Source organism: Felis catus, chromosome A1 (assembly GCF_018350175.1).
Source record: "Felis catus isolate Fca126 chromosome A1, F.catus_Fca126_mat1.0, whole genome shotgun sequence".
In the NCBI taxonomy this organism is placed as follows: Eukaryota; Metazoa; Chordata; class Mammalia; order Carnivora; family Felidae; genus Felis; species Felis catus.
This window is the reverse complement of record NC_058368.1, coordinates 783,146-804,287: the sequence shown is the minus strand read 5'-3', so window position 1 is coordinate 804,287 and position 21,142 is coordinate 783,146. Positions and strand designations below refer to the sequence as shown.

General features: G+C 37.7%; 1 protein-coding gene across 6 annotated transcripts in view; it reads right to left on the bottom strand.

Annotated features, from left to right (window-relative positions):
* The window catches only part of MPHOSPH8 (M-phase phosphoprotein 8), a 54,868-nt gene that overhangs the window by 17,785 nt on the left and 15,941 nt on the right, over positions 1-21,142 (bottom strand). For all 6 annotated transcript variants that reach the window (XM_045037619.1, XM_045037551.1, XM_045037580.1 and 3 more), the window contains exons 2-7: positions 16,474-16,629; positions 13,258-14,103; positions 11,850-11,949; positions 9,805-10,062; positions 2,104-2,229; positions 1,933-2,021 (exon numbers count right to left, since the gene is read on the bottom strand). In XM_045037619.1, the coding sequence (XP_044893554.1) occupies positions 1,933-2,021; positions 2,104-2,229; positions 9,805-10,062; positions 11,850-11,949; positions 13,258-14,103; positions 16,474-16,629 (1,575 nt within the window). The remainder of the gene's footprint in view (positions 1-1,932; positions 2,022-2,103; positions 2,230-9,804; positions 10,063-11,849; positions 11,950-13,257; positions 14,104-16,473; positions 16,630-21,142) is intronic.

Genomic DNA, 21,142 nt, shown 5'->3' with positions numbered 1-21,142 from the left:
GCCTCCATCAGAACTCTTCTGCAAAATGTCACCAAGTTTACAAGACCAGAAAAAGAAATATTACTGTGCACGAAGGAAACAAAACAGTTACTTTTCAGCAGATGATCATATTCTCTACCCAGAGAATAATTTAAAAGTTATTAAAGTAAGAGAATTTCAAAGTGACCAGAGACCACACACACACAGAGATCAACAGCCTCACCGAACACCTGTAATAACGTGTTAGAAGACAAAATACGGGAGGAAAAAGATCCTAATGATCACACTAAGATAATTTAAAAATTATCAAATATGTAGGAAAGCATCTAAACTAAATGTGCAAGAATCGTATGAAGGAAAAAACTCATAAAACCGCTTTAGGAATAAATGAAGAGCTGAATGAATGTAGAGTTATCACGTTCTTATTTGGAGGACTCAAATGTAAAAAATGTCAATTCTCAGCCAAGTTTATCTATAGAGTTCATACAATTAAAAAAATGCTTTTAATGTTTAATTATTCATTTTGAGAGAGAACGCACACACACAAGCAAGGGAGGGGCACAGAGAAGGAGAGACAGAATCCCAAGCAGGCTCGGCACCATCAGAGCAGAACCCAATGCGGGGCTCAACCTCACAAACCACATCATGACCTGAGCTGAGATCAAGAGTTGGATGCCTAACTGACTGCACCACCCAGGTGCCCCAGATTTCATGCAATTTTAATCAAAATCCCAATAATTTTTTTGAACCATAATCTCTGAAGATTAAACCTAAAAATCCACCACGAGAGCATGAAAACTAAAGAAGAAAATATAAAAATCTCTTGTTAAGTAAGACAAGACACCCAAAAACCATAAAGGAAAGGACTGACAGATGTGACTATCTAAAAATAAAAATCCTCTGGGGCGCCTGGGTGGCTCAGTCGGTTAAGCATCCGACTTCAGCTCAGGTCATGACCTCACAGTTTTTGAGTTTGAGCCCCATGTCGGGCTCTGTGCTGACAGCTCAGAGCCTGGAGCCTGCTTTGGATTCTGTGTCTCCCTCTCTCTGCCCCTCCCCTGCTCATGCTCTGTCTCTCTCTCAAATGAATAAACATTAAAAAATAATAATAATAAAAGAAAAAATAAAAATAAGAATTCTCCAAGCTTAAAAGACTCAGACACAAGGAGTCATTTTATGCCCTCAAGCAGCAGAGGTTCAACCACAGACAGAACCACAAACAAAACCAGACAGGTCACAGCTGAACCAAATGGTCACTGTAGGGGTTGGAATTACAAGGTCTATAATTTTCTACATTATACATTTTTACTGTGCTTTCAGTTTATAAAGTGAACATTACTTTTATAACATTTTATTTTAGAGAGAGAGAGAGCACGAGCCAGGGAGAGGGATATGGGGTGGGGAGGGGGAAGAGAGCATCTTTCTATTTTTTGAGAGAGAGAGAGAGAGAGAGAGAGAGAGACAGAGACAGAGAGACAGAGACAGAGTGAGCACGAATGATATAGGGAGAGAGAATCTTAAGCAAGCTCTACGCCCAGTGCAGAGCCCGACTCAGGGCTCGATCTCATGACCTGGAGCTGAACAAGAGTCAGATGCTCAACTGACTGAGTCACCAGGCACCCCTACTTTTATAATTAAAAAAAAATTTTTTTTAATGTTTTTGAGAGAGAGAGAGCGAGCGAGCGAGCGAGCAAGCAGGGGAGGGGCAAAGAGAGAGACACACACAGAATCTGAAGGAGGCTCCAGGCTCTGAGCTGTCAGCACAGCTCAAAGCGGGGGCCTGAATTTATGAACCGCGAGATCACAACCTGAGCCGAAGTTGGTGCTTAACCGACTGAGCCACCCAGCACCCCCTTACTTTTATAATTTTTAAAATATGAAAAGTAAAACTGAATTATGTGAAAAGCGCTACTTTCCATCTTTATTTCATGAGATTTTACTAAGATGTATTACCTCTTGGTCCAGGTTATAGTCTTCATTTGAATTAAGTGCAACCTTCACAGCAATGTAATCCCCATTTTTCACAGCATCCCTCAATAAATCTACAATGAAAGAATTAAGATAAATTAGGCTTCACACATCTAGATTCATGAAAAGAATCTCCAAAATTCCCACACTACTCACTACTCGGAATTGCATCTGCTGTAGTAAAACTTTCATCTTCCCCATCAAGATGCTTTTGAAAATCTTCTAATTTCATCCACTCCAACTTCAAGTCCATGCCCAAACTCAAAATCTGTTGTCTGCCATCTGGAACACAGAAGAGGCTTATTAATACACTTTTTTTCCCTGTAACAATGCCATTTTCTTAAGTTTGTAGTGTCTTTTGAAAAATTTTTTAACGTTTTATTTTGGAGACAGAGACAGAGTGTGAGCAGGGGAGGGGCAGAGAGAGGGAAACACAGAATCTAAAGGAGGCTCTAGGCTCTGCGCTGTCAGCATGGAGCCTGATGCAGGACTCGAACTCACGAGCCACGTGTGAGATCATGACCTGCGCCGAAGTCAGATTCTTAACCAACTGAGCCATCCAGGAACCCCAAATCTCTTAACATTTCTATCTTTGGCCATTCTTCTTGGATATATATTTCCTCCAATCATTTATGTAGGTAAAGCCATTCTAAATGTGTAAACCAAACTTGTATGTAAATAAAAGCCACTGATCCTTCAGACTCAGCTCCAAACTCTCCTCCTGAAAGCCCTCTGTGCTCCCTCCTACCCATAAAGCAAGTGCTGGTTTCCTCCCTCACCTGTTTGACCCAGGGGCTCGTTAACATTAGGAAAGGACGTGTTGATCCGCTATCGGCCATGCAACAAATAAGATTTGAACATAACTCATTCTCATTAGGGAGTAATTCAAAACCACTGTGCTATTTTTTAAAGTTTTTTATTAAAAGAATTTTTAATATTTATTTTTGAGAGAGACAGTGTGAGCGGGGGAGAGGTAGAGAGAGAGGGAGACACAGAATCGGAAGCAGGCACCATGTTCCAGGCTCCGAGCTATCAGCACAGAGCCCAACGCTGGGCTCGAACTCATGAACTACGAGATCATGACCTGGGCTGAAGTCAAATGCTTAACCAACTGAGCCACTCAGGGCTCCAAAAAACAACCGTGCTATTTTAGAAAGTAAAAAGCATAAATATAATATTTTATGGTCAGAGTTAAAGTATTTTCACCTAAAACCAATTCCTCAAATTTTACAAATGTTAGGCAGTTAATCTTGCCATTGAGATGAAGTTTGTAAAAGACATGCAAGTAAATGAAGGAAATTCTTCCAAAGCTCTTGATTCAAGCCAACACTTCTCTTTGCACCTCCAAGAGCATTCCACTGTAGCAACAGCACAACCTTAGGAGCTGCACATCCTGGATTTTCTACATCCCAGCTCCACATGTCAGCTGCATGGCTCTGAGTAAGTCACATCAAGTTGCCTTACCTCACTTTCTGAATAGCAGTAGTAATAGTAAAAGCAGCTACCGTTCAGTAAGAATTATCACATTTAATCCATGCACAATAACCTGTAAGGGGATACATGTTACAGGTAAGGTGAAGTGGTTCTGGATCTGCTCAGACACACATCAGTAAGCCAAGAGCCATATTCGTACTGTGACATATCTGAGCCCACAGCTGGACCTCCTCACTCTAGCACGGCACCATGGTACCACGAAAAAGATCCGGGAAGCAGGACACATGAGGGTTTATATCAGCTGAGAGAATATGGCCTAATTTACAGGACTCTTACAAAGTAACAAGAAAAGGTTATGCTTCAGCTCAGATTTTGGTCTCTCACGTAGCAAACTGGTTCAAAATCCTATGTTCATTCCTACCAAGTACTGGATCTTGATTCAGCATCTGGTAATTTTAACTTTTTCTCTTTATTTTTAATAAACTTTATCAGTTTTAATTTAAAATTTTATTTTTAATAACGCTAAAGAATGTGTTAGGAGGTGAACATCAGTGAACACAGCACTACCTTGAGCACAGAACCATGCCAGGACCTAAACACTCCCACCTGGTACCCACCCCCCCCACCGCCCTCCTCCAACAGTGATGTTAAGGATCCATAATTTGAATGTCATTCTCTTTCATTCTTTTAAAAATGGTTTTGCCATCGGGGCGCCTGCGTGGCTCAGTCAGTTGAGTGTCTGACTTTAGCTCGGGTCATGATCTCACCGTTCATGGGTTCGAGCCTGGCGTTGGGCTCTGTGCTGACAGCTCGAGCTGGGAGCCTGCTTTGGATTCTGTGTCTCCTCTCTCTGCCCCTCCCCTGCTCACGCTCTGTCTCACTATGTCTCTCAAAAAAGAATGAATGTAAAAAAAAAAATTTTTAAAGAAAGAAATATATGCAGAACTATAGGTAATTTTTATATATTGGCCTTATATCCAATCACCTGTTAAACATTGAACATTTCTAAAAATTTGTGGATTCTTTTGAAACATATATGTTTTCTACATATATGATAACATCTGATAATGAACAGCTTTTGGGGGGAAGGGAGAGGGGAGGCCTCCTTCCCAAAGGCTTGTATCTTTTGTTTTTCACTCTCTTACTGTACTGGGTAGACCTTAGAATAATGTGGAATAAAAGCAGTGAAAGATGTTTGCCAAAAGTTTAACGTTCTTGAGAAAGCTCCCTTTTAATTTTTAATTTACATCCAAGTTAGTTAGCACATAGTATAATAATTATTTCAGAAGTAGATACCAGTGATTCATCCCCTACATGTAATACCCAGTGCTCATCCCAACAAGTGTCTTCCTTAATGCCTTACCCATTTAGCCCATCCCCCCTCATAGCCCCTCCAGCAACACTTGTTGTTCTCTGTATTTAAGAGTCTTTTATGTTTTGTCCTCCTCCTTGTTTTTATATTATTTTTGCTTCCCTTCCCTTCCCTTATGTTCATCTGGTTTGTATCTTAAAAGTCCTCATATGAGTGAAGTCATAGGATATTTGTCTTATTCTGACTGACTTATTTCACTTAGCATAATACCCTCTAGTTCTAGCCACATAGTTGCAGATGGCAAGATTTCATTCTTTTTGATTGCTGAGTAATACTCCATTGTATGTATATATGTGTGTGTATATATACACATATATACATACACACACATATATACATGTATACACACACGTATAAACATGTATACACCCCCTCCCCACATATATACGTCACATCTTTATCCGTTCATCTGTCGATGGACATCTAGGCTCTGTCCATACTTTGGCTATTGTCGATAGTGCTGCTATAAACACTGGGGTGCATGTGCCCCTATGAAACAGCACAAGGGATATCCTGTATCCCTTGGATATACACCTAGTAGTGCAATTGCTGAGTCGTAGGGTAGTTTTAACTTTTTAAGGAAGCTTCATACTGTTTTCCATAGTGGCTACACCAGTTTGCATTCCCACCAGCAGTGCAAAAGAGATCCTCCTTCTCCGCATCCTTGCCAGCATCTTTTGTTGCCGGAGTTGTTAATGTTAGCCATTCTGAGAGGGCTGAGGTGGTATCCCATTGTGGTTTTGATTTTATTTCCCTGATGATGAGTGATGTTGAGCATTTTTTTCATGTGTCTGTTAGCCATCTGGATGTCTTCTTTGGAAAAGTGTTCATTCATGTCTTTGGTTCATTTCTTGACTGGATTATTTGTTTTTTGGATGTTGAGTTTGGCACGTCCTTTATAGATTCTGGATACTAACCCTTTATCTGATATATCATTTGCAAATATCTTCTCCATTCCATCAGTTGCCTTTTAGTTTTACTGATTGTTATCTTCACCGTGCAGAAACTTTTTATCTTGATGAGGTCCCAATCGTTCATTTTTGCTTTTGTTTCCCTTGCCTCTGGAGACGTGTTGAAAAAGAACTTGCTGTGGCTGAAAATCCTAGAGGATTTTGATGGATTCCTGTCTTAACGTTTAGGTCTTTCATCCATTTTGAGCTTATTTTTGTGTATGGTGTAAGAAAGTGGTCCAGGTTCATTTTTCTGCATGTCGCTGTCCAGTTTTCCTGACACCAATTGCTGAAGAGACTGTCTTTATTCCACTGGATATTCTTTCCTACTTTGTCAAAGATTAGTTGGCCATATGTTTGTGGGTCCATTTCTGGGTTCTCCATTCTGTTCCATCGATCTGAGTGCTTTTGTGCCAGTACCATACTGTTTTGATGATTACAGGTTTGTAATACATTATTATATTATAAATGCCAGCCCAGCCCCAGGAATGTTCATGCAACCACACTGTTGCAGAGGCCTGGAGACTGTGGCCAGGTGCCAGCCTGCCCCAGAAAAAGTTCACATGATCACGTGGCACCAGAGTTTCAGGGACTAGGGTCTATAACAACACACATCTGGCACCAGGCTTCACCCCCCTCTTAACATCCTTGTTCCAACACCAGCAAACGTGGCTGTTCTCCAGGGTTTGCTGAGACCTTTGCCTGTTGGGGGGAGGCCACACAGCCTCTACCAAATGTCCTCTCGGCAGGGGAACCACTGTCTCTCCCCATGTGGCCTAAGGACCCTGAGGACCTTGCTCTCTGCTCCTGAGGATGCACCCTTCCCACCAGAACTCTGCCAGGTATTGAGCTGTGGAGTTTCAGACTCTATACTCCCCTGTTCATAGAGTCTTAATGCTATCCAAGCTCTCTTCCTTTCTCTTTTCTTCCTTTCTTGGGAATTCCCTTATGGGTATTTCTACTCTCTTTTTCTCTCCAGCTTCTTTCAAGGGGAGTGCTTTTCCTGTACTCACCCTACTTTCTCTGTCCTCTCTCTGCAAGCAAAAACAGATCCCTACCCCTCTGAGGCTTCTCTCTACCCCAGTTCACCTCTCTGCACTGTGTACCTGCTGAGTTCTGCGGTTCAAGTTGTGCAGATTGTTGTGTTAATCCTCAGATCAATTTTCTAGGCGTGAAAGAGGGTTTAGTGTTGATCTGGCTGCATTTCAGGGACGAGAGATGCAAAAAACTTCCATGCTGCTCCACTATCTTGACCGTTCCCCGAGAAAGCTCCCTTTTATTAATTTGTTAGGTTTTGTTTTTTAGAAATTGAGGATGTTTCTGAATCAATTTCTCCTTTACTCACTGAATTCCTAAGGACTGCTAACTATTAGGTTATGTTATATTATAATAGGTTATGTTCTTACATATAGCTAGATTCAATTGCCTAACGTTTTGTTTGGGATACTTACATCTGAGTTCATGAGTAAGCTTGACCTGTCACTTTCCTTTCTTACAAAGTTTCTTTCTCATTATGGTTCTGAAAGTATAATGGGCCCAAGGAACAAGTTAGCATTCTTTATTTTAGGAAGACTTTTTTATAATTTTGGTAAGCTCTTGTATTGAAACTATCTGTGCCTGGTGTTAAATTTTTTTTTTTAATTTTTTTTTTTACATTTATTTACTTTTGACAGACAGAGAGCAAGTGGGGGAGGGGCAGGAGACACAATCCAAAGCCTGCTCCAGGCTCCAAGCAAGCTGTCAGCACAGAGGCCGATGCTGGCTTGAATCCATGAACCATGAGACCAGGACCTGAGCCAAAGTCGGACGCTCAACCAACTGAGCCACCCAGGCGCCCTGTAGTGTTAAATTTTTAAGGCTATTTTAAATTACTATTTCACATTCTTTTTTTTTTTTTTTTAACATTTATTCATTTTTGAGAGACAGAGACAGAACACAAGCAAGGGTGGGGCAGAGAGAGAGAGAGAGAGAGAGAGAGAGAGAGAGAGACATTCAGACAGACAGACAGACAGACTTCAAAGCAGGGTCCAAGCTCTGAAGCTGTCAGCACAGAGCCCCACGTGGGGTGTGAACTCACAAACCACAAGATCATGGCCTAAGCTGAAGTCAGATGCCTAACCAACTGAGCCACCCACATGCCCCTCACATTCTTTAATAGCTGTAAAACTACTCAATTTTTGTATTTCTTTTTGGGTCAGTTTTGTTAAACTATATTCTCCCAGGAATTTTCCCATTTCCCTCTATTTTCAAATCTATTGGTAAAAAACTGCTCACAGAATTATCTTTTTAATCTGTACACAATCTACAATCATGTCTCTTTTTTCACTGGAAATATTGTTTGTTTATGCATTCTCTTTTCAATTTTCATTCTTTAGTCAACATTGGTAGAAGCTTGTCTATTCTATTAGTCTTTTCAGTGAACCAACCTATGGCTTTACTGATGTTCCCTACTGTTGGAAGGAGGTCATTGAGAGGATATGACTTTGGGTTGACACAAGCAATGAGAGGCTTTTCTTCAGAAGGTTCCACCCACCATTTTCATACTAGGAGCTATTTCAAGGACATAGCCTTGAGAGTTTAAGGTGTTGTTGAGACTATCTGGACTAAGTATGTGACTGAATCCAGTTAAAGCCTCTATATAAACTTTTAAGATTCACAGGGAGGGGTGCATGTGTGTGTGTTGTGTGTGTGCACATGCACAGACTGATCTACTCGACTTGTGGCAAACGAAGGCAAGTCTCATATGTAAAGTCCCTTGCTTATTAAATCTGCCACCTATCAATCTGGAGTGGCCGGCCTCTTTCTTTGGTTACTTCCTGTACTCCCCAGACAGGCTAGATTCAGATTTCACCCAGGGAAGTCTGGAGTTTGCAAACCAACACCTACTATCTGTTCTTTGTTGTTTAATATCCCAACAGCAAAGCCACTATTTGGCATGTGCCCTGTGGGCAACCTCTTTCGTCCCCTTTGTCTACTCCTCCTAGAAGGTGTCCCAATTTCCTGTAAGCTCAGCAATGTATCAGAAAGTATGTTTTACATAGTATTCAGAATCCAGCTGTATTGCAGTATGAGAGTCACCCAGACTATCTAGCCTGCCATACATCTGGAAATATTTTATTTTTATTTTTATTTGAGAAAAAGAGCAAGAACATGCAAAGGGCAGAAGAAGAGAGAGAATCTTAAGCAACATCCATGCTAATCGTGGAGCCTGACGTAAGGCTCAATCCCATGACCCTGGGATCATGACCTGAGGCTGAAATCAAGAGTTGGTGGCTCATATGACTGAGCCACCCAGGTGCCCGCTGAAATACTTAAAAAATTCTCTTTGGGGTGCCTGGGTGGCTCAGTCGGTTAAGCAGCTGACTTCAGCTCAGGTAATGATCTCCTGGTTCATGAGTTCGAGCCTTTTGTTGGGCTCTGTGCTAACAGCTTGGAGCTGGAACCTGATTCAATTCTCTCTCTCTCAAAAACAAAGAAACATTAAAAAACATTTTTTTTAATTCTCTTCAATTGTTTCTCAAGATTTACAAATAATAGAGTTTTACCAGGTTAATCTCTTGTTTATTGTGTCCTAGTTTTATATACGTGTGTGTGTGTGTGTGTGTCTGTGTGTGTATACACACGCTCTTCCCCACAGCTACTGTACTCTGAATTCTATCCATGATTCTCCCTCCTTGGCAGCCAATTCCAACATCCCCAGGATAGCATTTATAATATAATTTTATTTTAGCAAGTGTTATTGCAAAGTTAAAAGGGTAGAATACAAATAAGTCTGTATTTGATAATTTTCTGAAAGAAATCTAATGAGATATACAATCAGACTGCTTCGCAAGAGTAGGTAATGTAGAAAACCAAAAATCTTTATAATTTCTAAATGTGCTAAAAGCAAAGTATAGGAACTCAGAAAATACTTGTTTAATCAATTTAGAAGTCACAGAATGACTTAAGTCTTCAAGATAAAAATGTGTTTCTTTGGAAGGGTCAATAAAATCTACTTCATTACTTCCTGATCAGAATTATACTGGGAGAGAGGAGTTAGAAAAGTGAAATATGGTACATTATCCTGAAACAATACTGCAAAACAATTACAAACATACTTACCAGAATTCTCATCTGCTTGGCTCATACTATCCAGAACCTCTTGATCACCTTCTGCAGCTATATAAGCCCAAGTATCAGTTTCATCTCTTGTATTTCTCCTTTCTTTAAGTAGCTGCTTGTTTTCCTTGGTTTTGTGATCTTCTGTGATTTTATTATCTAGTGGTATTTCTTCTCTTTTCCGATTAGTCTCAGGAAAATCATTTTTTTCTTCTGGAGTTAATTTAAATAAATCAAATGCATTTCTGATTTCCTTAAATGCTAGTGAAAAAATAAAATTGAGAATAAATATGACTCACAAATTTCTGTTGTAATCAAAAGAAAATCTAGGTATTAAGGAAATAGTAAGAATTTGAAATTTTTACTAGTATCTGTCTTGGTTATAAAGCATGATCAGATTTACTATCAAAGCTGTGAACTTGTTTCAACTGGCCTTTCTACTGCCTGCTCAATATTTAGAAAGGTGTCTAAAGTGAATGGCTGTTAAACTAGGTGTTCGGAACTACTGCCTGTTTTGACAAAGGCCTACTGAAGATAGTGAGCCTCACAACAATCCTAGTCTCAGGACACCACTGTCCTTCTGCTAAAACAACTGCCTACAACTGTATCCCAAAGTTAACCTTGCACGAAAATGGCTCTTGGTGGAGAGTGGGGGAAACTGAAGGGTGCCAGCACACTGACCATGCACCTGGTAAAATTATACCTGATGTCTGTAAAAATCTACTTAGCTTTTAACTAAACATAAAAGTGGAAAGAAGATGGGGTGCCTGTGTGGCTCAGTCAGCTAAGCCCCCGGCTTCGGCTCAGGTCATGATCTCACGGTTCATCGTTTCAAGCCCCACATCGGGCTCTATGCTGACAGCTCAGAGCCTGGAGCCTGCTTTGGAATCTGTGTCTGCCTCTCTGTCTGCCCCTCCCCTGCTTGCACTCTGTCTCTCTCGCTCTCTCTCAACAATAAATAAACATAAAAAAATTAAAAAAACAAAGTGGAAAGAAGAGTGGCAAAACAACAGATATGACATAATAACCCCCAAAAAGGGCAGAATAGAAAAAAACTAGGAAGAATTCCATTATAAACTCAGGGTACAAGACAGATAGATTTTATCAGCAGGGATGCTGAAAATTGGCCTCCTAGTGAGTACCATTATAAAAGGAGCGAACAGCAGTTTAAGAGTACATATTCCAAGTGTATGTGAGGAAGAAAAAAATTAGTTCCAACTGTACTATATTTTGAATCCCTAATCTCGACTCTGAAGAATGATACATGCTTAAAATATGGTACTTTGAATAGATACCCCTAAGTTATAACTACTTTATGCAAAATCCATCAAAACAAGTGGTCCTTCCCAGCTTCCTATAATACTCTAACTTACTGCTAAGTCCCAACCCAAGCTGTAACCAAAATCTAATTTGAATATTACCTCAGCCATATACAGACTTGGGTGGGCGGGGGGGGGGGGAGGACAAGAAATTACCTATCTTTTAGAATCACTGCTTCATGAGAACATGTGTTCCAAGTACTTTTGGTACATGAACTAAAATATCCAGTGGGGTTTATTTAAATACTATAATGGTGAATGCTTTATAAAGTATCTGATTCTAGTACTGACATGTCATGGATTCTCAATTATGGTGTATCTTGATGTGATACAAAATTTAAATTCAGTATCATATTTATATAAATGACTCAGCGCTTAAATACAATTAACGTATTAACAGTGGTTTGTCTCATTTAGCATCCATTGTAAGAGACCTTTACTTTTCCACCACAACGGATTTATAATGTACTAGATCAAGTACTAGTGTACTCCATCAAAAGGAGAAACAAAAGTGAACAGAAGAGAAAAAAATTACAGAAATATGAACTATCATATAATAAAGTAACTGTTTAAACAAAAGTAGCATAAAGTTCTAAATTCTCCAGTGAATGAAATTTTCTAGTTCTGTGACACTGCAGGTTAGAAAAGAGAGACTGTCTTCACAGCAAATTAAATTTTTGTGTAAAAGACTGCAATGGTAAAAGGTAAAATGTTAGTATTCACACTCACTCTTTAATCCCTTTGGCTCTTTACGACCTTTTTCTTCCTTGTCCAAATCCTGCCTTTTCTGGTATTTTTCTTTGGGTTCATTTTTTTTAATCTCTTTCTCCTAAAAGAGACATATGTAAGATCCAAAACAAGGACAGAGAAGGAACTGATACTATATATCTGAAAATTGGAAAACGCAGGTTCCTGGCATCAGTGACTGTCTTTTGGGTACTATGGCACATGACCACGGATTATTATATCCTTTTGAATGTCAACTGCTTCTTCAATCAAGATTATCCCTCAACTCTGATGATTTATAAAAATATCAAATTCAAAACTCAACACCTCACTCTTATTTTTTTTAATTATTAAAAATAAAGAAAATTCCAAAAAATCTTCCTACACTCCTACTAACCAAACAGGACTATTTTTATTTCTCCACATTCTCCCCTCTGATCATTGTAAATTTGCATAATTTTGTTGTTTAAAGTTCATTTTCCTTTATTTACATCTCATAGATATTTTTACATGACTGGTTTCATATTTACAACTTTCCTCACTGTAACATTTTAGAACCTTTTCTATTTTTGCTACATTGACCTCATAATTAGTATTTCAATGGACAGGTAATAGTCCCAAAGCTGATACAGCAATATTTTCCTAATCATTTCCCTCATGGAAATGGTATGGTAGACAGACTGGCATGAGTTTTAGTGAGGCTAACACTGCCATAAGTATCTTTGTATACCTAGCTTTTTCTTTCTTTAAAATGACTTCCTTAAGATAAATCCACAAACACGGAATGGATGGAAAAAAAAAGATCTTTTTCATAGCCCATGATACTGTATATATGTATACCTTAATAATGTGGAAAATATTTCCATTTTGAAAAGCCATATGAAAATAATTTTTATAATAATGGGATAACTCCTATTAAACATATTTTTGTAAGATTAAAAAAAATTCATAATGTTAGTGCTTATTATTTAAGTAAAAAAGTAGTATATTTTTAAGACAATAGGAAAAATACCAAGTAAGGTATGAAAAGCTGAGCTGATGAAGCTTATTTTCAGTTTTACTACACAATGTTACACATCATCTGAGTAGCCCTGAAAAAAACCCTTGTTTTGTTCACAAATTAGTCCTCAATTTTCTAGTCGTAGTCTAAAAGAAAGCAAATTTTAAGACTAAGAGATTAGTGTGGGAGGTCCAAAAGCTGGATGATCTTCATCATTTATAACTACCTATTCTAATCACACATTAAGGAACTCCCTAACCACAGAAAAACTATTCTTACAGTTTGTTACACCGTTTCCACTTTGTTTTTGTAAAGTTTCTTGAACACTCAAAGGAGTGCCAGCTTGACAGGAGCATTTCTGTACTCTGTAAGATTTTTACTGCCCTTCAACTGATCCCCCCAAGTACTTACCTCCCCAGCTGAGTCAGTAGACCTGAGGCCTCTCTCTTCCACACCTGCTCTTGAACTCTTCTGTGTCTGGGCAGGTGCAGGTATCAGCTTATCTAACTCTGTGGTGCTTCTGCCTCTGTCCTGACTCCTTTGCTTCTTATGTATAGGTTTCTTCTCTAGGAAAAGGTTCCTGTTTTCTAGTGTTTTGCTCTCTCTGAGTTCCTCAGTCTTTCTCAGTTTTTTCCTTTTTCTCTTTGCTTTGACATCAGCATCTTCATCGGCACTCACAGAGCCATCTGGCTGTTTATCAAAAACATCCTGAATTGCATCTTGCCCTGCTTTGTCTTTTGCACTTTTAATCTTCTGTTTCTCTTCTCTGTTGTCAGAATGAAAATCTTCATTGTCATCTTCTTGAGAAGGGGAGTCATTAAGTACACTTGATTCAGATTCCAACTGAGATTCAACACATTTCTCTTTTTTTGTTTTTCTGTTTTCTTTGGAATCTTCTCTTATTTTAGCCTTTAAATCTCTTCCTTCACCCTTTTTAACTTTCTTTAATTCCTTAGTTTCTTTTGTGTCCTCTTTTTTGGGCTTTTTGGATTCCTTTATTTCTTCTTTGGCTTCCGAAATTCTTTTCTTTGTCCTTAAATCAAAAACTAAACTTTCAGAAGAGCTCTCCAGGTCTGGTTTGGATTTATCTTTTAGTTTCCCAGTCTTTGCTTTTTTCTTTTTCAGATCATCTGGGCTTTTCTCTTCTCTATGCCTCAATTTTTTCTTTTTCTTCTTTGGAGAAGTATCTTCTTTTGTCTCACTTTGCTGATCACTATCAGAATTTGCCTCAAATATGTCATTATTTAAGGACAGTTTCTATAAGATATAAAAAAGACTTAAATACTCATTAACATAGTAACTGGAAAAGTAGTACGAATGAAATCTAGTAGTAATTTTTTTCCCCAAGTTTCTCAACTTCTTAAAATTATTAATTGAAGTTGTATATGACTTATGTCTCTGATTTAGCAAATAGGTCTTGGTTGTGATACTGAGCATCATTTTAAAATGAAAGCAGATAAACACAGTGAAAAAAACGTTAGTGCCACTGAAGGGTCCTAAACTAAAGCAGAAGTGAGTAATAACAGCCTTATGAATGGTGTGTTTTACATGATCTGAAGTTCAAATTTTCCAAAAACACCAAAAAAGCTATCTGTACAGAATTGGCTGTCAAAAAAGTAGTTATCAATCCAAAAGCAAAGTTTTTTTAAGACTGAATCCTAGATGTCCTTAAATTTGCTGTTATATTTCACAGTTACATACGGAATAAGCAAGACTGTACACAAATCTTACTTCCCCAACTGATTTGATTTGTGTTGTATAATCTGAAATACCTCTTATGGAAAATAAAGTTGCCTATTCTAAAAAAACAAAACAAACAAAAACCCTAAATAAACAAACAAAACCACACCTTAAAAATATAATATGTATAGGGGCGCCTGGGTGGCTCAGTCGGTTGAGCGTCCGACTTCGGCTCAGGTCATGATCTTGCGGTGTGTGAGTTTGAGCCCCGCGTCAGGCTCTGTGCTGACAGCTCAAAGCCTGGAGCCTGCTTCAGACTCTGTGTCTCCCTCTCTCTCTGCCCCTCCCCTGCTCATGCTCTCTCTCTCAATAATAAATAAATGTTAAAAAAAAATAAAAAAGATTTATTATATGTATAGACACAAAAACACTATGCAAACACTATGCAGTATTTTCAGCTCCCATTTCCCCAAATTCTTTTCTTCTAAATGACTTGGGGGTAGAAAGGGAGGGAAAAGATAGGTACGTTTACAAAATGTCTTCCCTACAGTGCGTAAGAAATGAATGCCACTAAGGTTACAGAGACAGTGAGAATATGGTGGAATTGGCATAAGTTTTTCAATTTCCCAGAAGCACTTCATAAAAAGACAAGACTAGGGTGCCTGGCTGTCTCAGTCAGTAGAACATGTGACTCTTCTTTTTTTTTTTTTTTTATTAAAGAATTTTTTAAAATGTTTATTTTTGAGAGAGGGGGAAGGGGCTGAGAGAGAGAAGGGGACAGAGGATTCAAAGCGGGCTCTGCGCTGATACAGGACTCAAACTCACGAGCTGTGAGATCGTGATCTGAGCCACCCAGGAGCCCCTGCAAGTATTTTTATTAAATGTGGTTGAAACTCAAATTTTAGGGAAAGAAGATCAACATTCAGTCCTTAAAATAAAGACTTCAACTAGGTAAGAATCTATTTCTTGTGAAAAATTTTCACCATATAGTTCTAAGTTTGAGAACCTCTGCCAATATTCTAAAAAAAAAATAATTTCTAATGGAAAAGAAAAAAAGCAAAAGCAAGTTGAGAAAGAGTTGGTTTAATTTATAAAATAGAAGCTTGGAATGAAATTTGCATGGGAAAGAACAATGGGAAAGTCTTATAAGATTCATAAATAAAGCCAATTATTTGTGGAAAAAGAGGACCAAGGATAAAACAATGGACAAATTCACAGAAGAAAACCCTTACCCTAACTTTTGCATCTGTTTTAATATTATCCCACTCTAGCCCACCATCAAATCTTTTTCCAAACTGATTACAGAACTTTAACTTATCTAAGCTCCTCTGATCTCTTTATCCTTACTATCAGAAAAAGCTTACTAAAAAGCAATAAAGTAGCTAAAAACTAAAGTGGGAATAGAAGAGAAAAACAAAAGACCTGGATAATCAGCTCTGTGCATAATCTGTAATAGATTAAAATTTACAGCTTTATCAAATGATCTAAGATTTATTTTATTTTAATTAGCATAAATATCAGACATAAGAAATGTGTTAATAATGCAGACAAAATATAAAGTATGCACTGTACAGTAGTAACATGAATAGTACAGAATATATTCTTAAGGTACATAAAAACAAGATGCTCAAATCATGGACAAATAAAGTTCTGACATGTTTTTAACCCCCCCACTTTCACCTTACTGTTGACTGGAAGGAAAATATTAATCAACACGTACAAACTATACTTGTTCATCAACCGTGATCATAGGTTGACGACAGAAAGAAGAGTTTGGCAAAAATCAATATAAGCATTCTATGAGAATCAAGTGGCTATACAGAATTTATAATAGGAATACTATATATTTTATTACCATTTGTAAATTTTTACTGCACATTCCTTATACCAGTAAAATTTGTAATAAGTTTATTATACTAAAAAAAGAAATATGAACTAACATGATACCTGAATATCCTTCTTGACTGGCTTAGCTTTGTTCTCCACAACTTTCTTCCTAAATTCGAGAAGAACTTCTTTACAGTCCTCAAGATGAATCTCAGGCTCCCAAGTATCATCATCTGATGTGTACCCTTTCCATCGAACTTTGTAAAGGATTTTACCCTGTTACAGAATTAAAAACAGGCAAATAAAGGACATTACATTTGATAATATAAGTGATTAAATTTCCAAAAACATAAAACCCTGAGAATGCATGAATGAACTTGAAATGGAGATTAACATCATTATAAAGTATGTTCATCTCTTGAAGCAAGTGGGTTTAAGAAAAAACAGTGCCACACCAGGGACGCCTGGGTGGTTCAGTTGGTTAAGCGTCCAACTTTGACCTAGGTCATGATCTCGCCATTCCTGAGTTTAGGCCCCGTGTCAGGCTCTGTGCTGACAGCTCAGAGCCTGGATCCTGCTTTGGATTCTGTGTCTCCCTCTCTCTCTGCTCCTCCCCCACACACGCTGTCTCTCTCTCTCAAAAATAAATAAATGTTAAAGAAATTAAAAAAAAAAAGAATGAAAAAACAGTGCCACACCAAAACTAAAAATAAACAAATGGGACTATATCAAACTAAAAAGCTTCTACACTACAAAGGAAACCACTAATAAAATGAAAAAGCAACCTACCGAATCGGAAAATATTTGCAAATCACATGTCTGATAAAGGGTTAATATCCAAAATATATACAGAACTCAAACAACTCAATAACAAAAAACCCTCAAACAATCTGATTAAAAATTGGGCAGCAGATCTTTCCAAAGAAGACATATAGATGGCCAAGGAGGGGGGGTGTGGAGTACAGATGGCCAACAAATACATGAAAAGATGCTCAACACCACTAATCATTAGAGAAATGAAAATCAAAAACACCATGAGATCTCATTATAAAAAAGAAATAACAAGTATTAGGAAGGATGAGGAAAAAAGGAAACCCCCTGTGCAATGTTGGTGAGAATGGAAACTAGGTTAGCCGCCATGCAAAAACAGTATAAAGGTTCCTCAAAAAATTTAAAAAACACAAACTATCATATGACCTAGCAATTCCATTTCTGGGTATTTATCTGAAGAAAATAAAAACGCTAACTTAAAAAGATATATGTACCCCCATGTTCACTGCAGCATCGCTTCAGCAGCCAAAGAGTGGAAATAGCCCAAGTGTCCTCAACAGATGAATGAAGAAAATGTGGTGTGTGTGTGTGTGTGTGTATACACACACTTATGTATATGCACATGTGCACGCACACGCACGCACACACACACACGCACACAAATGTAATAAAAAAATGCCACAAAAATGCCACACAAATGCCATAAAAAAAGAATGGAATCTTGCGCCTGGCAACATGTCTGGACTTCAAGGACATTATACTAAATAAAATAAGTCAGACAGAGAAAGACAAAACTGCATAATCTCACTTATGTATGGAAGGTAACAAAACAAAATGAAAACCCAAGCTCACAGATAAAGACAACAGACGAGGTTGCCAGAGGCAGGGGTTAAGAGTAGAAGATACAGATGAAGGGGGCAAAAGGCACTTCCAGTCATAAAACAAGTCATGGGGATGTAATGTGCAGCATGGTGACCACAGTTAATACTGTACTGCATACTTAAAAATTGCTAAGAAAGCAGATCTTAAAAGTTCTCATCGTAAGAAAACGTTTGTAACTATGTAAGGTAACAGATGTTAACTAGATTTACTGTGATGATTTTGCAGTGCATAAAAATATTGGATCATTATGTTGTACACCTGAAACTAATACTAATACTACTGGTATATGTCAATTATACCTCAATTTTTAAAAATTAAAATACATAAACAGTATTACTGATCTACTTTTCATAAATTGAAGACTGAGGTCCTTCTCTGATTACATAAGCAACATGTAATCTTTGAAAATCAATAAAAAGCAGGAAAAAAACCCAAAAACCACCCATAGAGTATTGATAATGATTTGACCTATTTCCCACTCTTTACATTTACAAATGTATTTACAAATATGTAATTATAACTACGTATTAAACACATATCGCTTAGAACACTAAGCGTATCATTTAGATACTTATCTAATACTATGATTTTACTTTCTTTTTTCACTTAGATATGGAACACTTCTTGTTTTAATATTTTTCAAAAGCATGATTTTTACTGATTGTTTTAAATAAAAAATACAAAAAACCTCTCCCTTTGGAAACCAAAGGTTGTTTTGTTTCCAATTTCTTTTTAAACAAAGCTGTTACATACTTGTGCATCTCTCATCAGGTTGCTAGAATAAAGTCCCCAAAGACAGATCAATTGGGTCAAACGATAAAGCCATTTAAACACTGTTAAGGGGTACCTGGGTGGCTCAGTTGGTTGAGCCTGCAACTTTGGCTCAGGTCATGATCTTGCAGTTTGTGGGTTTGAGCCTTATGTCAGACTCTGTGCTGACAGCTCAGAGCCTGGAGCATGCTTCAGATTCTGTGTCTCTCTCTCTCTGCCCTACCCCCATTCACATTGTCTCTCTCTCCCAAAAATAAATAAACATTAAAAAAAATTTTTTAACACTGTTAAAACACACTGCCAGAAAAAATATTTCTAGAAAAGATGTTCCAATTTACATTTCCACAAGATAAAAGAGCTCATCTCTGTATATCTCTGCAAACTATAGCAGGGCCTATCTCCTATTTTAGTTTGGTCATTCTGTGAGCTAAGAATGGTTTTTACATTTTTAAATGGTTGAAAACAAATCAAAAGAATAATTACATACAAATCAAGTGCTTTATAATCTGTCATGCATGGCCTAAATCTTGGCATTTATTAGCTCATTTAATCTTTACAACAACCCTGTGAAGTACTATTACTCATTTTATAGAGGAAACTGAAGCTTCTAGAAAAAGTAACTAGTAAAGATTACACAGCTAAAAAGTAATTCGGCTGAAATTAACACCCAACGGCACTTAACCAGCTTCTGCATATGAAAAGTTATATCCAACTCTGTGAGGATAGTATGTATAAGTATCCAAAGGTGGATGCAGTTAACATAGCCTAGTGAGGTCCCAAGAGAGAAGATCACTGTCTTTGAGAGAAGGAAGGATTTTTAGGATAATGAGGTCATGCCTTCCCCATGAACATTAACTTTAAAAGCTAATTTTGCCTCTCAACCTACAAAGTATAATATTTACTATATGGCAATTTACCAGTCTGCTGACTTCAGCTTTATGATCACTTACATAATTATTATTAAGCCATTCACATTTTTTCTTTCAAGAATTACCTGCAATATGCCCACTTTAACCACTGCTATTTAACACTGTACCATTAGTTCTAGCCAGAGCAATTAGATAAAAAGATATAAAAGGCATTCAAGTTAGAAAGGAAGAAATACAACTACATTCACTCTATATAGAAACTCCCAAAGAATCACAAGAAAATGACTAGATCTAATGAATGAATTGAGCTTGAAGAGTACAAGAATAACACACAATCATCAGCTGTGTTTCTACACACATGTAATGCACAGTCCAAAAAGGGAACTGTTTTTGCCTTCAATTTTTATTTTAATTCCAGTTAGTAAACATACAGTGTAGTATTAGTTTCAGGTGTACAATACAGTAGTTCAACACTTCCATAATCACCCTGTGTTCATCATGACAAGGGCATTCCTTAATGCCCCTCACCTATTTAACCCGTCCCCCCACCTACCACCTCTCTGGTAACCTTCAGTTTGTTCTCTATAATTGTCTGTTTCTTGATTTGTCTCAGTCTCTCTCTTTTTGCCCTTTGCTTGTTTGCTTTGTTTCTTAAATTCCACACGAACGAAATCATACAGTATTTGACTCTGACTTATTTCACTTAGCATTATCCTCTCTAGCTCCATCTATGTCATTGTAAATGGCAAGATCTCATTCTTTTCGATGGCTGAATAATATGCCATTGTATATATATATATATATCACATTTTTATTCATTCATCAATCGATGGACACCTGGGCTGCTTCCATTCTTGATTATTATATCCAATGCTGCTATAAACACAGGGTGCATGTACCCCTTTGAATTAGTGTTCTTGTACTCTTCAGATAAACACCCTGTAGTATACTAGACCGTAAGGTAGTTCTATTTTTAACTTTCTGAGGAACCTGCATACCGTCTTCCATGGTGGTCACACCAGTTTACATTCCCGATAGCAACACAAGAGGGTTCCTTTTTCTCTACATCCTCGCCAACACCTGTTGTTTCTTGGGTTATTGATTTTAGCCATTCTGATAGATGTAAGGTGATATCTCATTGTAGTTTCGATTTTCATTTCCCTGATGATAAGTGATGACGGGCATCTTTTCATGTGTCTGTGGCTATCTGTATATCTTCTTTGCAAAAATGTCTGTTCGTGTCTTCTATTTATTTCTTAACTGGATTGTTTTTGGGTGTTGAGTTTTAGAAGTTCTTTATATACTTTGGATAGTAACCCTTTATTAGATATGTCATTTGCAAATATCTTCTCCCATTCTGTAGGTTACCTTTTGGTTTTGTTGATTGTTCCTTCACTGTGCAGAAGCTTTTTATTTTGATGTAGTCCCAATAGTTTTTTGCTTTTGTTTCCCTTGCCTTAGGGGATAGATCTAGAAAAAAGTTGCTATGGCCGATG